Genomic DNA, 17,878 nt, shown 5'->3' with positions numbered 1-17,878 from the left:
AGGGCGGGCCAAGGCCCGTGGACTCAGGCTGATGCAACCCGCCGCGGTGGCGTCACCCGGAGTCGCGGCTGCGGCTGGGGAGCCCGGGTTCGGAGACCATGCTGGGGTGCGTGCTCCCCGCGCGGGGCGACTCAGCCCAGAGGACACTGGCTTGCTCCGTGGCTCGGGTTACTCAAGGCCGTTTAGGGAGGGCCGTCCCTGCCGACTCCCGGTTTGGCAGCCGCTGCAAATTGTTTCCTCACAAAGCAGCACCCCCGCCCCTTTGCCCCCAGTCCCACTTACTCTTTCCCTTCCCAGGGGTGGCCCGAGACGTCAGGCCCCCAGGGCAGGCCGCGCCACCCCGACCCTTGCCGCGGCTCAAAGAACCGCTGGGCGAACCCAGTTTGCAGCGCCCTAGGAGGGCCAGGAAGAAGGGCGGATCCTTCCTGGGTTAAGGATGCAGGAATCTGAGCCAATGTGGCCTGTTCATTTGTGACCTCAGTCTTGAAAGTTACACCCCCAAGTGTGGGACATCATACTAATGAGTGGCAGGCAGGGCACAGTCCCGGTTAAGCTGGGGACTGTTCGAAAAAGTCCTCAGTCTATAGGATACTAACATATGCTTCCTTGAAACGGGCTGAGGAGGGAAGGCAGGATTTTGTTATCCTAAAAAGTGACCTCAAAGACCTTGCTGCTGTAGGCCCTCCCTCTCTCTGTAGAAAAAAAGGTCTTGAAAAAATAAAACTGCCATTGTGCTTAGCCCATCCTTGTTCCAATCTTGTGGGATCTGTTTTGCCAGGTGTCAGAAGTTTGGCAAGGGCAAGAGAGGAACAGGAGGAACCTGGTCTGGTTGGCGGATGTAGTGCCGGGCGGATGTAGTGCCACAAATGGGGTGGCTTAAGGACAGAAATGCATTAAGTGTCTCACAGCTCTAGAGGCTAGAAGTCTGAGATCAAGGTGTTGGGCAGGGTTCGCTCTTCTGAAGGCAACGTGGGAGAATCTCTTCCCTGCCGGCAATCCCTGGCATTTGTTGGGGTGATGCGGCATCCTCGCCATTTCTGCCTTCATGGTCACCATGTGTCGTTCCTCCCCCCGCCCCCAGTGTTCATGCCCTCACATCATTTTCTTTATGCATGTCTCTGTGTCCCAGTTTCCCCCTCTTTTTTATAAGGACACCAGCCATATGGGATTAGGGTTTTACCCTAATGACCTCATCTTAATTGATCATCTGCAAAGACCCCATTTCCAAATACAATCACATACATGGGGTGGGGGTGGGGGGGTGATGAAAGTGAAAGTTACTCAGTTGTGTCTGACTCTTTGAGACCCCATGGACTATACAGTCCATGGAATTCTCCAGGTCAGAATACTGAAATGGGTAGCCTTTCTCTTCTCCAGGGGATCTTCCTAATCCAGGGATCGAACCCAGGTCTCCCACACTGCAGGCAGATTCTTTACCAGCTGAGCCACAAGGGAAGCCCAACAGTACTGGAGTGGGTAGCCTATCCCTTTTCCAGCAGATCTTCCTGACTCAGGAATCAAACTGGGGTCTCCTGCATTGCATGACCAACTGCGCTATTAGGGAATTGGAGGGCGCTGTTCAACGCATAACAATCAGCCTTAATGTAACACAGAACAGGGGTGGTTTCCATTTCAGCAGTCTTTGTACCAAGAAGGGAAGTGGAAGGCTTTGGAGATTATTTGGCCCCATGCTGAACTTTCTGTGATTGGTTTTTGTCAGCTGAGAAGGGCTCAGTCCCTTTTTCATCCAGGCAGGCTTCACCGGTGTGACACCTGTTGGGCCCTACTCTTGGTTTAATGTCCTTCTGAAAATATTGAATAAATTTTGAAGTCCTGCATTTTCCTTTTTCACCCGGTCTCACAAATTATGTAGCTGGCCCTGTTTTTCATACATCAGGATGGAAAAAAATGACTGGTTATGATCTGGTAGTCTTGCAACTAGCGAGAAGCTGACCAGTGAGGCCAGACCAGATAAGACAAGCAGAGGCCTTGGAGGAGGCAGCCAGGCAGAAGATAACAGCTTCACTGGGTAATTAACGATGCCACATAACGTGGTTTCCTGTAGCCGACAGTGAGAAGAAGCAGGTCCCCTTAAAACGGCACATCCATTTTCACTCAGTAGAAAGAAAGTAAAGGGGTGTGTTTTTTCCTAGGGAAAAGGCAAGCGGATTTCTTGATTCCCTGTTGAGTTATCTCTCCGAGACAACAACTTGTAAAGGACTTGTGTGATTCTGCCTGTAGCACAGAATTGTTCCTCATATGCATGGAGGATTGGCTCTAGGACTCCCCCATCCCATAGAAAAATCCTTCGCTGCTCAAGTCGCTTCTATAAAATGGTGTAGTATTTGCATATAACCAATGCAACATCCTTCCATATATATTTTTTCTAAAAACCTTTTGGCCATGAGGCACATAGTTCCTGACCAGGGATCAAGCCTGCAAAATTTGGAGTCTTAACCACTGGACCACCAGGGGAGTCCCATTCTCTCAATATGTTTTGAATCATATCTAGATTACTTATGATACCAAATACAATGTAAATGCTATGTAAATAACTGTAAATACAGTTTAAATGCTATGTAAATAGTTGCCAGAGTGGGGGTAAATTAAGTTTTGCTTTTTGGAACTTTTTTCTTCAGAATATTTTCCATCCGTGGTTGGTTGAATTGGTGGATGTGGAATCCGTGGATACAGATGGGCAACAATATTTATAAAGACATTAAATTCAGGTCAACATGCTGGGAATAGAAAGATAAACATGAAATGACCCTAATCTCAGTGACCTTAGAAATATAATGAGCATGATAAGACAGTGCAAAAACAGAAATAAAAGTCAACCCCAAAGTCTCACACATTGCTGAAGGACTTATGTTACACTGAGGGATTACACAGAGGAAGAATGAGAGGGGGAGACAGAAACCTGGATAGAGAGGAGGAATCTGACCTGAATTTTGAAGGATGAGTGGGATTTGAGTAAAAATAATAATGACAGGGACTTCCCTCGTGGTCCAGTAGTTAAGAATCTGCCTTGCAATGTATGGGACGTGGGTTAGATCACAGGGAGGAGAACTAAGATCCCACATGCTGTGGAGCAACTAAGCCTTAGGAACCTGTTAGGTTCCTGTGCCACAACTATTGAGTCTGCACGACACAACTAGAGAATTCATGCTCAAGGAAAGATTCTACCTGCTGCAATTAAGACCTGACACAGCCAAATAATAAATAAATATTTTTAAAATACAATGTCAGCAATTACTGATTAAGCCCAATAGGGGATTTATACACAATTTTTATGGGCAAGTAAAAGTCAGTAGTTCAACTGATGGATGAAGAGCCAAAGTGCCTATTTCAAACCCAATTTACGTCACTTATGAGCTACGTGATCGTAGGCAAGTTACTCAACCTCCCTGTACCTAACTCTCCTCATCTGTAAAATAGAAAGAATAATACTGTCTCTTTCACAGAGTTGTTGTGATATTTAAATGATATAACATTGATAAGATCTTGGGAAAGAGCCAGACACTTAGCAAGTGCTCAGTTAATATTAGCTAATAATATTCAGGGAACTGCAACAAGTCCAGTCTATAGGTTTCTAAGCCTGATTGTGAAACTGAATCATCTGAGGAGCTCTTTTTTTTTTTTTTTTTTAAGTGAAGACTCTTACAACACCAAGTATTGAAAAAATATGGAGCAATCAGAACTCTCATACATGGCTGGTAGGAGTATAAAATTATACAGTCCTTGTGAAAATCAGTGGCAGCCACCAGGGAATTTCCCCAGAGTTTATTTTAAAATAATAATGATGATGATGTCAGCAAGAGGTAAGACTGGAAAGAATTCTTGGAACCAGCTCAGGGAAGACTGTATGCTCATCCTTGAGAGCTGGTTTTATTTTGTGGGCAGTAACGTTTTTGAGGAGTAGAAGGCACATGACCAGAATCACGTGTGGATCCGCACCATGAGGAAGGCTGGGTTTGAGAAGAAGAGACTTGGGGTCTGGAGGTCTGAGTGTTTCACTCAAGAGAGAATGTAGATCAGCGCTAGTATAGAGTTAAAAAGGAAATGTGAAAAAAGATGCGGGGGGAAAAAGACATAGCAGCAATAAGGTAGGAGGGAAAGAGGCTTGGGAACAAAGATGGGTTCATGAATAGAGCTACTGGCTAAGACAGGGGAGTGCTTACCAGGTGCTGGATACGCAGCTTCCAGAACTTTGCATTTGATCCTCACAGCAACCTAATGAAGTAGAATGCTTTTGTTATTGCTGTCTCACAGCTAGGGAAATGGAGGCACGGGGAGTTTAAATAATTTGATTGCGTGTATGCCTGCTAAGTTGCTTCAGTTGTGTCCGTCTCTTTGTGATGCTATGGACTGACTCTAGCCTGCCAGGCTCCTCTGTCCATGAGATTCTCCAGACAAATACTGGAGTGACTTGCTATGCCCTCTTCCAGGGGAATCTTCCAACCTAGGGATCGATCCCAAGTCTCATGTCTCCTGCATTGCCAGGCGGGTTCTTTACCACTAGTGCCACCTGGGAAGCCCCGTTAACTGCATGAAAGTAAAAGTTGCCCAGTCGGGTCCAACTCTTTGTGACCCCATGGACTATACAGTCCATGGAACTTTCTAGACCAGAATAAAACCCAGGTCTCCCACATGGCAGCGGATTCTTTACCAGCTGAGCCACAAGGCAAGTCCAAGAATACTGGAGTGGGTAGCCTTTCCCTTCTCCAGCGGATCTTCCCCACCCAGGAATTGAACCGGGGTCTCCTGCATTGCAGGTGAATTCTTTACCAACTGAGGTATCAGGGAAGCTAATCTGAGATTTCACAAGGTTTAAAAATGTACCTGGGGTTAATTCACTTGATAAGCTAAACAGAGAATTTTCATATGACCCAGCAATTCCATTCCTAGGGATATATCCAAAGTAGTTAAAATCAGGAATTTAAACAAAAACTTGTCCATGAATATTCACAGTAGCTCCAGGTTCATGACTCTCCTGGCTGCTTGGGTTTGGCTTCAGGGCAAACAGAACTCAGGTAGGCCCTGCCCTCCAGGCCTGCGTCCCGGGCAGGATCATGGCTGAACTCTGGGGTCCAAGCAACGTCAGAAGCCCACAGTTCCTCATCACAACCACCAGTCCAGCCCTCTTCTAAATATTCTGATTGTAGTTCAGCATTTTGCTTTAAAAAGAAAAGGAAAAAACAGTGTTTATTCATCTTAAGTTTTATAGTGCCTTTTCATAAGTAAAAAAATCTTTCCTATACTCCAAGTAGAATTTCGACTGTGTGTTAGTTTCTTTCTTTTTTCTCTAGCAAAACCTCCAGCTTCCCCAAGCTGGTTTCAGACTAGATCTACCACTTAAGCAAAGATGTGTAAGATCACAGAGATAGCAATGTTCTTGTTATAATGGTGGGACTTATTACTCTCCTCCATGAATTTTCTTGCTTGGCCCTCCCATTGAACTCTGGGCTTCTCCTTTCCCAGCCCATAACAAACATCTCTGTTCATTCCTCTAACTGCTTATCTCTCCCCTGGTCTGGTCACCTTTTCCTGCCCCAGGCCTAAGTCAATCACTCAGGTCAGCAAGATTTTACCTGTGGGTCTGGTTCTTTATAAACAGGCTCTGGCTCTCTCCCCATGCACCTTGCCCCAATTCCCAAAACCTCCTCAGGTTAACCAACCCTACTTTTCTCTAAGACAAGACTTTTGAACATTTCCCATTGAAGGCAGCCCTTCTCCCATCTCCCCCTCCCCAGTGCTTCTTCTAAGCTGATATGCATCTTAGCAGCTTCTCTCTTCTCATGAGAAGGTTTCAGTTCAGTTCAGTTCAGTCGCTCAGTCGTGTCCGACTCTTTGAGACCCCATGAATCGCAGCACGCCAGGCCTCCCTGTCCATCACCAACTCCCGGAGTTCACTCAGACTCACGTCCATCGAGTCGGTGATGCCATCCAGCCATCTCATCCTCTGTCGTCCCCTTCTCCTCCTGCCCCCAATCCCTCCCAGCAACAGAGTCTTTTCCAATGAGTCAACTCTTCGCATGAGGTGGCCAAAGTACTGGAGTTTCAGTTTTAGCATCATTCCTTCCAAAGAAATCCCAGGGCTGATGAGAAGGTTTACCTGACTGCAATTACAGTCTTTTGACGTCTAGAAGTCTCTTTCAAGGTTACAAACTTCCTTTACATCCTTTGCTTTGCCCATCTCTCTCTCTCTCTCTCTCTTTTTTTTTTTTTTTTTTGGCTGCATGGCATGCAAGATCTTAGTTCTCTGACCAGGGATCGAACCCAAGTCTCCTGCATTAGGAAAGTGGAGTTGTAACCACTGGACCAACAGGGAAGTCCTGTCCTTTGCCCATCATAATGGTTCTAGCTTCCTGATCACACTCCCTTTCATTCATATCCACTTACTTCTATCTCTGCTCTACTCTGTTCCCACTGCCCATTGGACATGATCCATTCATCCATTCATTCACTTGCCAAGCATTTACTGAGTGCCCTCTCTGTGCTAAGCTCTGTGTTGGATGCTGGGAAGCAAAGATGAGTCAGATGTGGTCACCATCAGGGCTGAAGAGCACTCACTCAGCCATCTCAGTGGTTAAGATATTCAAATACCTCCATGCCAGCCAGTAAACATGCCATGAATACCCTCCAGCTGCTCTGGTCCTCAAAGTCTTCCTGCCACCCAGTGACTAAAAGGTTCATGCCAATTGCCACCTTCACAGAGCTCACAGTCAAATGACAGACACCCTAGATTTTGCTCCAACACCTCCTGCAGAATCTCCACCTTGAAATGCACACATACTGACCACAAACTCCCCTGCATTCTTCTCCATCTCTCTCTCCCACTCCCCCTGAGCATCTTTTTTGTCCTCCTGCTACCAGCCCCTCAAGTGTTCTCAAATCTTGCGGCTCACTTCCAGTCTCTCCATCCACTTCAGAGCTCACGTACTTTGGTCATTCTCCTTGGATTTTTCGCACCTTGGCCTTCCATCCTTCTTGCTTGGCCCATCCCATCACTGGAGCACATGTCCCTAATTATTCATTCTGCACATTTGCTTTATGACCCGGTGCTTAGGAGCCTTGGCAGAGACTGGCACAAGGGCAAGTGTCCTGGGAATTTTGCACCCTTGAGATGGCAGACAATGGCTATGCCTTCCTTGTTGTTCAACTCTTTGCATGTCGTGTCCAGCTCTTTGCGACCCATGGACTGCAGCACACCAGGCTTCTGTCCTTCACCATCTCCCAGAGTTTGCTCAAATGCCTTCTGTGCTGCTTAGCAAAATTCCCCCCACATTTTGTTGATTCTCCATTACTACCTTTTCATCACTCTCTTCCTCTCATGTTAAATCTTCCCCCTCTGACCTATATTTCTCTTTCTCATTCCCACCCATGACAGAGACATTTATTGCCCAATGAATACTTCTATGGTCCTCCCTGTTTTCCAGCACTCTTGCAGCAAGGTGGTGCCATGTGAATTATTTGGCTCATGGACTTTGAGTGGAAGCAACAGGTCACTTCTGAGCAGAAGCATTTGAAAGCCAGTGCACCACCCTCCTGCTCGTTCCCCTTCCTCAGTGAGTTGGAAGCTACTGGCTGAAGTGGTTGCCTCCCAAGATGGGAATAATCACTGGGACTTGAGGTGGACAAGAGGGCTTACCCAACATAGGAATATTTGCAAGAGAGAAATTGATCTTTATCATATAAGCTGCTAACATTTAGAGGGTAATTTATGACTGCAGCAGAATCTAGCATTATCCTGACTGACACACTCCCTACGACAACAACAATCTCTGCTTCTCCTCCAAGGTCCACCTTATTTTTCCTCACCGTATTGTTGTTTTTCTCCCCATTGCTGGGTCACTCAAGCACAGGTCTATATGTATATCTGCTGCTTTCCTTCCCCCTCCACCAACTGTTCCTCAGTCTGGGGTCCCTGACCTACCACCTTACTGAATTATTCTAAGGCTCCCAGTGATGCCCAGAACCGCAATTCAGCAGTGACTTTACATCTGCCAACTGGGTAACATGAGAGCCGACAATTCTGTGCTTCTTGGACCCTGGTGCCTTCTGAGGCCCTTGGTTACCGGGGTTTTCCTCCTGCCCCACCAATGGTCTTTTCCGAAAAATTTTTATTGGAGTTTAGTTGATTTACAATGTTGCGTTAGCTTCAGGTGTGCAGCAAAGTGCCTCAGTCATACTTGTCTATGTATCCACTCTTTTTTTTTAAGATTTTTTTCCCCATATAGGCCATTACAGAGTATTGGGTAGAGTTCCCTGTGCTATACAGTAGGCTCTTGTTATCTAATATATATATATATATCTCTATATATATGGGTGTGTATATGTTAATCCCATTCTCCCAATTTACCCTGCCCCTCTTTATCCTCTGGTAACGATGAGTTTGTTTTCTACATTTGTGACTCTACTTCTGTTTTGGAAGTTCATTTGTACCTTTTTTTTAAAAAAATATTCCATTTATAAGTGATATCATATGCATATAATATTTGTCTTTCTGTGTCTGACTTACTTCAGTGTGACAATCGCTAGGTTGCTGCAAATGGCATTATTTTGTTCCTTTTTTATGACTAATATTCCCCCACTAATGATCTTTTCTAGGCTGCTTTGTTGGCTGCCTCTTCTTCCTGCCCCTAAATGGAGCCCTTCTGAGGTCCAGCCTCTAGCCCTCTCCATTCCCTGCACGCTCTTTCTCGGTGATCTCACTCAAGCTATGACTTTGATTTCCTGTCCATGAGTGTGACTCCCAAATCTACTTATGATCTCTGCTTTCAGAGTTTCAGGCTGAAACAGTGGACATCATGAGCTCTTCCTGAGCTCCAGGACCACATTTCTGAGCCTTGGGGTGTCTTCGAAACCAAACCCACCTACTTGCTCATTTCCTCCAGCAGGAAGCCTGATCCCTCATCCTCCATGTGACACAGTTTGTTCTTACAGCTGTGGGGCTCAACTTCTGGGGCCCTGTTCCATCTACACATACATCCAGGCCATTCTCAGTTCTGGAAGATGCCATTTCTTCCTCCTCTTTCCCCTGCCCTTTGTCACTCTGAAGACTGTTAAGGCTTGCTGGCTTGCCTTGGCAGTTCTGCATAACATCCTCTCTGGGCACCCTGCCTTCTCTCCTCCAGCCTCCTCTATCTCCTGTCTGGCCAAACTTCCTCAGGCTCAGGCTTCCTTCACCCTCAGTGGCTCCCCAGTGCCTTTGAATCAGTTCTGAGCTCCTCAGCCTCCCCATGGGGGTCTTGCACTTGAAGACCTTCTCAATCTTATTTTCTCCCAGTTCATAACTCTCTTAAACCAGGAAGAATGGTTTATTTCTTGTTCTCCAAACATAGTTTGGAGAATTACAAAAGCAAGTCACATAGGAGAGTCACAAAAGAAAATGCTCTGAAGATGCAAAAGAGGGAGCAAAGACTAAAGTGGAGGGTGGAGGGAATTATTATTTTTTATTATTTATTTATTGGCTGTACCGGGTCTTAGTTGCAGCACGCGGGACCGTCAGTTTTGTTGTGGTATGTGGGGTCTTTAGCTATGCCATGTGAGCTCTTTAGTTGCAGCGTGTGAGATTTTTTTTTTTAGTTTCAGCACAGGAGATCTAGTTGCCTGACCAGGGGTCGAACGGGGAGCCCCTGCCTTGGGAGCATGGAGTCTTAATAGTCCCTGGGAAGTTCCCTCCACTCTCCACCTTAGTCTTTACTCTCTCTTTTCCCTCTTTTGCATCCTTAGAACATTTTCTTTTGTAACTCTCCTATAAGCTGGAGCAGAAAACACTTATCTTTTCTTGCTACTGTCTTTTAACCGTATGACATTCTGCTGTTTTGCCTCCCAGCCAGGTGGTTTTTCTTAACACTAGACCACATGGTATTTTTAGAAACTGTGTTTGTTATGGCTCCCTTTCAGGCAGGGGCACTCATGTCATGCTTGTGCTTTCGGTCATAAGTTTGACCCTCATTTCAAGTGGGCAATTACCAACAAAGCTGGTGGCCGGACTTTCCTGGGCCCCATTTCTGTGAACACTTCGAAAGTGGCTGGTACTTTTTTTTTTCTTTTCTGCTCTCCTGAGCTATACACAGCTACAAGCAAAACCTGGCTGCTTTGCATGCACTTGGGGACCTCTCAGCCAGGTGGTGGTTCAGGAACATTCCAGCTAGTCTCATCTGTGTGAAACCCACCTTGCCCTCCAAGCCACACTATAGGCCAGGTAGGTGTGTAAAAGGGAATTCAGTCCAGACGGGGCTTTCCATGTTCTCGTGAGACCCACAGCTCTCTGCCTGAGAGGGGAGCTCAGAGAGCCTATCTTACATCAGAGCCACAAGTCTGGGCAGGAACTGAAAGAGGACATGAAATCTGGAGGCTGAAATGCCAGGGGGGAAGTCAGGAGCTATCTGAGCAGTGGATCCTGGGGGAGATAAGTGAGGAGTCCCTTCTGCGGTGGCAGGGTGGCTGCTGGCAGCGTTGGGCTCCAGCTCTGATGACCCCCTCTCTGTGGTTTCCCGGGCACAGTGCCAGGCTGGACTCCTCACTGACGTGGAGCATCTTATCATCCAGATGCAGACACACACACAGCGGACCAAAGTCTCTTCATCTCTCAGTGCTTCACATGCCCAGCGATGATTCGGTGGTGGGGGGCGGGGGGTGTCTTCACAGCCTCTGAGCATACAGTAGGGCCGGAAGTGGTGTGCCACAGTGGGGGTGGGGGTACTGAGGAATGTGTTCTCCACCCCATCTGGTGCCCCTCACTTCCATAACACTAATCAACCACACTGGGGACTTCCCTGATGGTACGGTGGCTAAGAATCCGCCTGCCAGTGCAGGAGACACAGGTTCCATCCCTGATCCGGGAAGATTGCACATGCCTTGGAGCAACTAAGCCCATGTGCCACAACTACTGAGCCCTTGCTCTAGAGCCCTCGAGCCACAGCAAGAGGAGCCACCACAAAGAGAAGCCCGAGCACTGCAGCGAAGAGTAGCCCCCGCGCACCACAAGCAGAGAAAGCCGGCGCAGCAACGAAGACCCTGCACAGCCAAAAGAAATACACACGTAATTTAAAAAAAACAAAAACACGTGGGCCAGACCAGTCAGCAGCTGGCTGGTGACAGCTGCCTCAGTCCCATTCTCTCATTTCACAGACTGCGGCTCAGAGAGGGTAAGGGGCCATATCTGAGGTCACAGCCAGTTTTGGGGGAAAGACAGAAACTCAAGTCCAGGTTCCTTGGTGGCCACGCTCTGGCTCTTTCCACTCAATCTCTCCGCCCGTTGGTTTGAAGCAAGATTGAAATTCCTGGGAGACTTTTTAAAAGATTAAAGAAGACAGGCTCTCTGTGCATCTTCAAGCACATGTAAGAGAAGCAAAGGGAAAAGTAAGTGACCCCTGTAAACGTCCATGTGGAAATCCGGCACTGCAACCTACGGGACCAGTGGAAGCACAGAGAAAAGTTTAATCCAGGGTCGAAAAAACAATACAGTTAATTTTTCCAAAACACTCAGCAGAGTTGAGAAACAGCCTGTTCCAAAACAAATAAATTCTGTTGACTGAGTAAATGTATTTTTTATTCATTTCATTGTTTTTGACCTCACTGTTAACTCAAGACTTTTTTTTTTTTAAACAAAGCTATTATCATTGTTCAAAATTTAGATTCCAACATGGTGAAGTGTTTTATTTAAGTTCCCAAAGTCAAAGCATTCTCTGTTCTTGGATCAGAGTCTCCTTGAGGTCAGAAGAGGGAGCAACCATTTGCCAGGAAGTGGTTTTCCATGTGGCTCTAGAAAGGCTTTGCCTAATCTGGAGTGGGAGTTGGTCCCGGTCCACTGAATGGCTCAAAGGCAGTCCCCTCTCCCTCCTTCAAGTGCTTGGCCAGGAGCTCTGTCTTTCTCAGCAAAGGATAAAGATTGTTTTGTGACACTTTTGTTTCACTGTACATGTTCCAAGTTTCAATGTCAAATAGATTTCTTACTGTGGGTTGCCATCTAGAAAAGTTTGAAAGTCTCAGTTTACCAAAGAACCAACCAAAACACTTTAGACACATTATTGAAAGTGAAGGAAGTGAGAGGCAGTTAAATAAATTTGCATTATTATGGAGGCTCAAGGGGCCCTGTTTTCCTCCTGCAAGGGCTGCAGGCACATGTGGGGTGCCCACTCACCTGACATTGGTAGGGGGAGGCATGTTTAGGGGGTGCTCCCAGGAAAGGTCTGTAGAAACCGCCAAGATACACATCCAGAAGTCTGACTCAAATTTGTACACAAATCAAAGACTGAAATCTTAATTTGTTGTAATCAAGAGCAAAAGAAAACTTAAAAGGGATATGGACCCGCCAGATAGAGCAGACAACTCTATCTGCTACTTCTTTAGCCCATAAAAACAAAACCCAGAGCACAAGTCCAATGGGAGTGGGGTCCAGCCGATGTTTGAAAATCTACCAACTTCTTCCATCAGATCAACAGATACTACATGTGACAGGGTATGCCTTCTGTGCCCGTGGACAGGTAGGCGTCCCCTGTGCTCAGGCTTTGGGCAGGTGCAGCCAAGCCCGAAGTTACTGGCAGTAAAAGGTGAGCACGTTCTCCTGGTTTCCTCGGATCAGGATGACTGGAGGTCTGAGGTCCTGGGACAGCGTCTCCAGCCAGGCCATGTAGAGTGAGCTCGGGCACTTCCCCTTCCTCCCTATGGGCAGGGTGCTGTGGGGCAGGAAGAAGCAGCAGATGGGAAATTAACCAGGGGCCTTCCCCATGAGGCCCAGCTCCCGGTCTGCTTCCTGAACAGCATCTCTGTTTGTTGGCCCCTTCAGTGCTCCTTCTTCCCAGCCACCCTAAGAATGACCTGTGGCTCTTCTTGAAAGCGTGACTTGAAATGTAACTTCACCCACAAAGCATTTCTAAACAAAGCCATGGCTTGTGAGGCCCCTGTGATCCTGGCCCCACCAGCCTCCACAACCTCCCCTCCCACTGCCCTCAGGCTCCCTCACACCCACACAGCCACAGAGGCTTCCTTTCCACTCCTGAAATAAACGGCCAGCTTGTTCCTGCCCCGGGGCCTTGGCACATGACATTCTTTCCACCCAGATGGCAGAGCCAGCTCCCAGCTCTTCAGCTTGGCTTCCTCGGGTCTTGGCCCAAGTGCACCTCCTTCTAGGATCACCCTCTTCAATCCCATCTCCCCCTCTTTATCATGTCACCCTGTTTCATTATCTTTGTAACACTTCACACTCGCAAATCCTCTTTTCATTTATTTGTTGTCTGTCTCCCCCCGCCAGAATGTTTGTTCACGCATGGGCATGTCTTATTCACCTGTATGGAGAACAGTCTGAGGCTCACGGTGAGGCTCACGGATCCCACTCCTGCAGCCACTCAGATTATGCCCGCCTTGCCTCTCCAGCCACACCCCTGCCTGAGGCCACAGCAAGGTGATATGTTCATGCGTTTCAGCTGAGTGGCCTAGTCCTGGCTGCTGCCACATATGTAGGGCCTTGGGAGCAGGACTCTGCCGTCTCCCTGAACTGTCTTGTCTGAACTGCTATGCTGAGCAAATAACCACATACCCTGGGAAGGCTCTTCAGCCACATTTTCATGGCTATTTCAGGAAGAGACTTTTCCACCATCTTGAGATTCCAAAGACACCTGGTGATGACTGCCACCGCCCTGCTTGCGGCTCTCGCGGGAAGGCGGCATCACACCGACCCCGCTGGCGGTGCACAAAGCTGGGGCACCAGCATGTTACATGGGCCCGAACCTTGTTTGTTTTCCCAAAGTACACCCACAGGTACTGTTTCATCTGAACCTCAAAACTACCCGGGGGAAAAGCTGAGGGAACCGGCCAGACAGGAGGATGCTGTGCAATGCTGGGCTTCAGAGGCTGGCTCTGGGTCAGAGAAGCTGCTAGAGTCGTGGCTTGCCGCTTCCTCAGCCATGTGGCTGTGACAAAAGGCTCACCGACCCTAAGCCTCAGTTTTTGTTTCCCCAAAGTGAACACACATGATTCTGTCATAGGCTTATGAGTTCCAAAGAAGCCCCAGGTCACAAAGGGTACTGCACAGAAACACTGGCATAGAGTGCGCACTCCATGACGTCAGCAGTATTGTCAACACTTACTACTATTTACCAGCTCGAGATGACCCAGCCGGTGAGTGGCAGAGCTGGGACACGACCCAGGGTCTTGGGATCTTTCCATCCCCACGATCCCAGCTCACTGCAACCCCTCCTCTGCTGAGAATCAACGTCCCCAGACAGCTGTCCCTTTTTTAAAAATTCCCTTCTCAAAGCCTCTCTTGGGACAAACAGTATCCTCCTTTATAAAGCAAGGCCCCCAGGATCGGGGAACACCATGGGAACAAGGACATTCCATGAAGCCAGTGTCACCTTAGTTAATAGACTGAGTTTGTGTTTTTCTGGTGCCTTTCCCAGGAAAAAGGAAGTGGGAATATTGAAACCAAACTTTCCTGATTTGACAGTTCCACTAAAGGCTGGAAATGCCCACTGGTAACTACTCATCGGAAAAGACCCTGATGCTGGGAAAGATTGAAGGTGGGAGGAGAAGGGGACGACAGAGGATGAGATGGCTGGATGGCATCACTGACTCGATGGACATGAGTTTAAGTAGACTCCAGGAGTTGGTGATGGACAGGGAGGCCTGGCGTGCTGCAGTCCATGGAGTCACAAAGAGTCGGACACGACTGAGCGACTGAACTGAACTACTGGTATTATACATCCTTTTCAGGGACTGCAATTAGAAATGTCAAAGGCTTGGGGGCCTAGTAACTGCACTATCCAGGGCAGGGGACCTCCATCACTCCTGCTGTGGCTTTTCAAGCCCCAACATGAAGTTCCCTCTCAGAGCAGAGCCTGTCCATCTGTCTGCCTGTCCAAAGGACAGACTCCCTTGGCACTCTCCCCCAGTGCCAGCAAATGACACGCTCTGTTTCTGCCCACAGGATGTGTGTGGTGTAAGCTACTAATCTTTTGAAATCAAGCTGCTCCAGAACAAAGGAGCTTTTTGCTCAGAACTGCATCGCTTAGGCACAAGGAAAGGCAGCCTTGGATCTAACCTAGATGCAGAAAGATAACCGAGCTTCAGAACCAGCGTCTCGGACTTCAAACCCTAGTCACCACCTGGAAGATTCTGAATCTCTCTGAGACTCAGTTTCCTCGTCTCCTAAGGGTGTGTGCTGCGGTGGGGATGGGGGTAAAACAGAGTCACTCCATAGAGTTCTGAAAATTAATAAGGCCCAGTGGATTTAGGAGTTTGGGATTAGCAGATGCAGACCATTATGTGTAGGGTGGATAAACAACAAGGCCTTACTCTGTAGCACAGGGAACTATATTCAGTAGCCTCAAATAAACCATAATGAAAAAGAATGTGAAAAAGAATGTATATATGTATGTATAACTGAATCACTTTGTTATACACCAGAAATTAACATAGCATTATAAATCAACTATACTTTAATAAAATAAATTTTTTAAAAAGTTAGGACTTCCCTTGTGGTCCAGTGGTTAAGACTCCATGCTCCCAATGCAAGGGGCACAGATTGAATCCTTGGTGGTCAACTAAGATTTCACATGCTGCTCGGTATAGCCAAAAAATAAATGAAAAAAAAATTTTTTTATTAATAAACCCCAATGCCAGAGGCTCAATCAATAAAATGCAATTTGATTACTATTATTCCGACTATTACGATTTGTCTTTGGTGACTTCCAGGCGGCACTAGTGGTAAAGAACTTGCCTGCCAAACAGGAGACACAGGAAACACGGGTTTGATCCCTGGGTCGGGAAGATCCCCTGGAGTAGGAAATGGCAACCCGCTCCAGTATTTTTGCCTGGAACATTCCATGGACAGAGGAGCCAGTGGGCTACAGTTCATAGGGTTGCAAAGAGTCGGACACAACTGAAGCAACTTAGCACACACGCATTTAGCTTTGAGGAGGGAGTGTTTATAAGAAAAAAGAGGGGTCTAGACCCAAAAGTTAGGCCAGAAATATGTGCTTAGTGTGGTCAAGGTTGTTGGGCTACTTACAAGGCTGGTTTATTAGTGTGCAGTTTAAGCTGAGCTCAAACAAGGACAGTTAATCAGATAAACCACTGATTAGTAGATAGCAAACAAGCCAGTTCTGCCTCAAAGCTGCTCTAGAAAACATGTGTGCTCTCTGATGTGCTAGGAAATGTGATTTTTGTCATTTCCTGGAGGCTTGGGAGGATTTTCTCATTCTTGGGATTTCTGGGAAATGTGGGCTCCTGGGCTCAACCCCAGACCCTGATCTAGAAGGAATTGAGGAATTTGCTATTTTCCACACCTCCTCGCCCCCTCAATGGTTGAGGCAGGGGACCCTCAGGGTGAACTTTTAAAGGCATGTCTCCGGGTTGGAGGAGCAGAGCAGCTGCTCCCCGTGGTGCTGGCTCGACAGCCAGGGCCCTTTCAGGCAACTGTGGCAGACGCCCTGGGGTGCACCTGTGTGCCGGTCTCTCCTCTCCTGTTTATTTGTATCAGATAATCCCAGAAAGGCTGGTGGGTGGGGATGGGTTTCCCCTGTGAGATCCAGAAGGTGGGGGAGTGGGAGGGGAGAGGTGACAGCAGGTGGTCCCTCCCCAGATGAAATTCCTCCTCTTATGGCTTGAGACTGACTCATTTTAGTGGCAAATTTAGGGTCATAGCATGTTAGAGTGAAAGAGAATCTTGGAAATAATATTTAACTCTTCTCTATAATCAGGGAGGGACTTCCTTGATGGTCTAGGGGTTAAGAATCCGCCCTGCAGTGCAGAGGACATGGGTTCTATCCCTGGTCAGGGAACTAAGAGCCCACATGTCTCTGGGCAACTAAGCCCAAGAGCCACGACTACAAGTCTGGGGTTCTTAACTAGAAGAGAAACTACAGAGCCCACGCACTCTAGAGCCCGTGCACCACAACTAGAGAGAAGCCCGCACGCCACGATGGAGAACCTGGGTGCTGCAAGTGAGACCCGACGCAGCCCCAAAAATAAACATTCAAAAAAAATGTATAATCAGGGAAGCTGAGGCTCAGAGAAGGAGAGCTACTGGCCCAAGGCCACACAGTGGGCTAATGGCAGAGACAAAATGCAAATCTGCTTCTCTGAACAGAGGTGGCACTCAGCAAGAGGTGCTTTGGCACACCCATGCCCCAGATGGCACATCCCAAGTACCACACCCAGGGAAAGTCGGGGAGCCATCCCGGGAGGAAGCTGCTGTCACTGTCTTACCCGCTGACCCGGCCCACAACCAGGCTAACCTGGCCCTAGAAACATTCTCTGCAAGATGTTGGCCAGCGGCTTGGAGATCAACTTGCTTCCCTTACACCACGGTCCCCACACCAAAGGAAACATGGAGCACTTTCTTTGTAGAAAAGATTATCTCCCCCATGAGCCCCAGAAAGAATGGCTCCGGCAGAGCCAGCTTCACGGGCAGCCACCCGTGCGGTCATGAAGCCCGCCACCGAGACGGGTCCCAGGCTGGGTTTCACGCTCTGCTGTTACCATCCTGACGTTCTTAATCGCCTTTGAACAAAGGGCCCCACATTCTCACTGCGCACAGTCCCACAAATTGTGTGCTCCATCCTGGTCTCGGGGTGTGAACAAACAGGTTCAGCAGCTTTCCCGCTGTCCTGTGGAGTCTGCGGTGGCTCGCCCCAGGAAATGTCAGGGGCTCCTCTGGGCAGAGGGCTGCATTCCCTCTGAGCCGGCCTGTTCCTGGGAGAGGGGGCTGGGGGCCTGGCTGACCCTGGGAGAGGGGGCTGGGGCCCTGGCTGACCGTGTTCTGCCTCTTGGCCTCCATGAGACTCTCCATGCCATTGTCACCTTCCCCTCTTCTTCCACTTACTCAGCCTGGGTCAACGGCCAGCCAGGCAGCTCCTAACCAGACAGG

At 48.1% G+C, this 17,878-nt stretch overlaps 1 protein-coding gene across 4 annotated transcripts in view; it reads right to left on the bottom strand.

Annotated features, from left to right (window-relative positions):
- Window positions 1-11,133: 11,133 nt before the first annotated feature.
- SLC12A3 (solute carrier family 12 member 3) overlaps window positions 11,134-17,878 on the bottom strand; it is a 40,503-nt gene continuing 33,758 nt past the window's right edge. For all 4 annotated transcript variants that reach the window (XM_055552803.1, XM_055552805.1, XM_055552804.1 and 1 more), the window contains exon 26: window positions 11,134-12,686. In XM_055552803.1, coding sequence (XP_055408778.1) covers window positions 12,545-12,686 — 142 coding nt within the window. In that variant the 3' untranslated portion in view covers window positions 11,134-12,544. The remainder of the gene's footprint in view (window positions 12,687-17,878) is intronic.

This window comes from Bubalus kerabau, chromosome 17, assembly GCF_029407905.1.
Source record: "Bubalus kerabau isolate K-KA32 ecotype Philippines breed swamp buffalo chromosome 17, PCC_UOA_SB_1v2, whole genome shotgun sequence".
Taxonomy (NCBI): domain Eukaryota; kingdom Metazoa; phylum Chordata; class Mammalia; order Artiodactyla; family Bovidae; genus Bubalus; species Bubalus kerabau.
The sequence above is the reverse complement of the archived record's forward strand: the minus strand, read 5'-3'. Positions and strand labels throughout refer to the sequence as shown.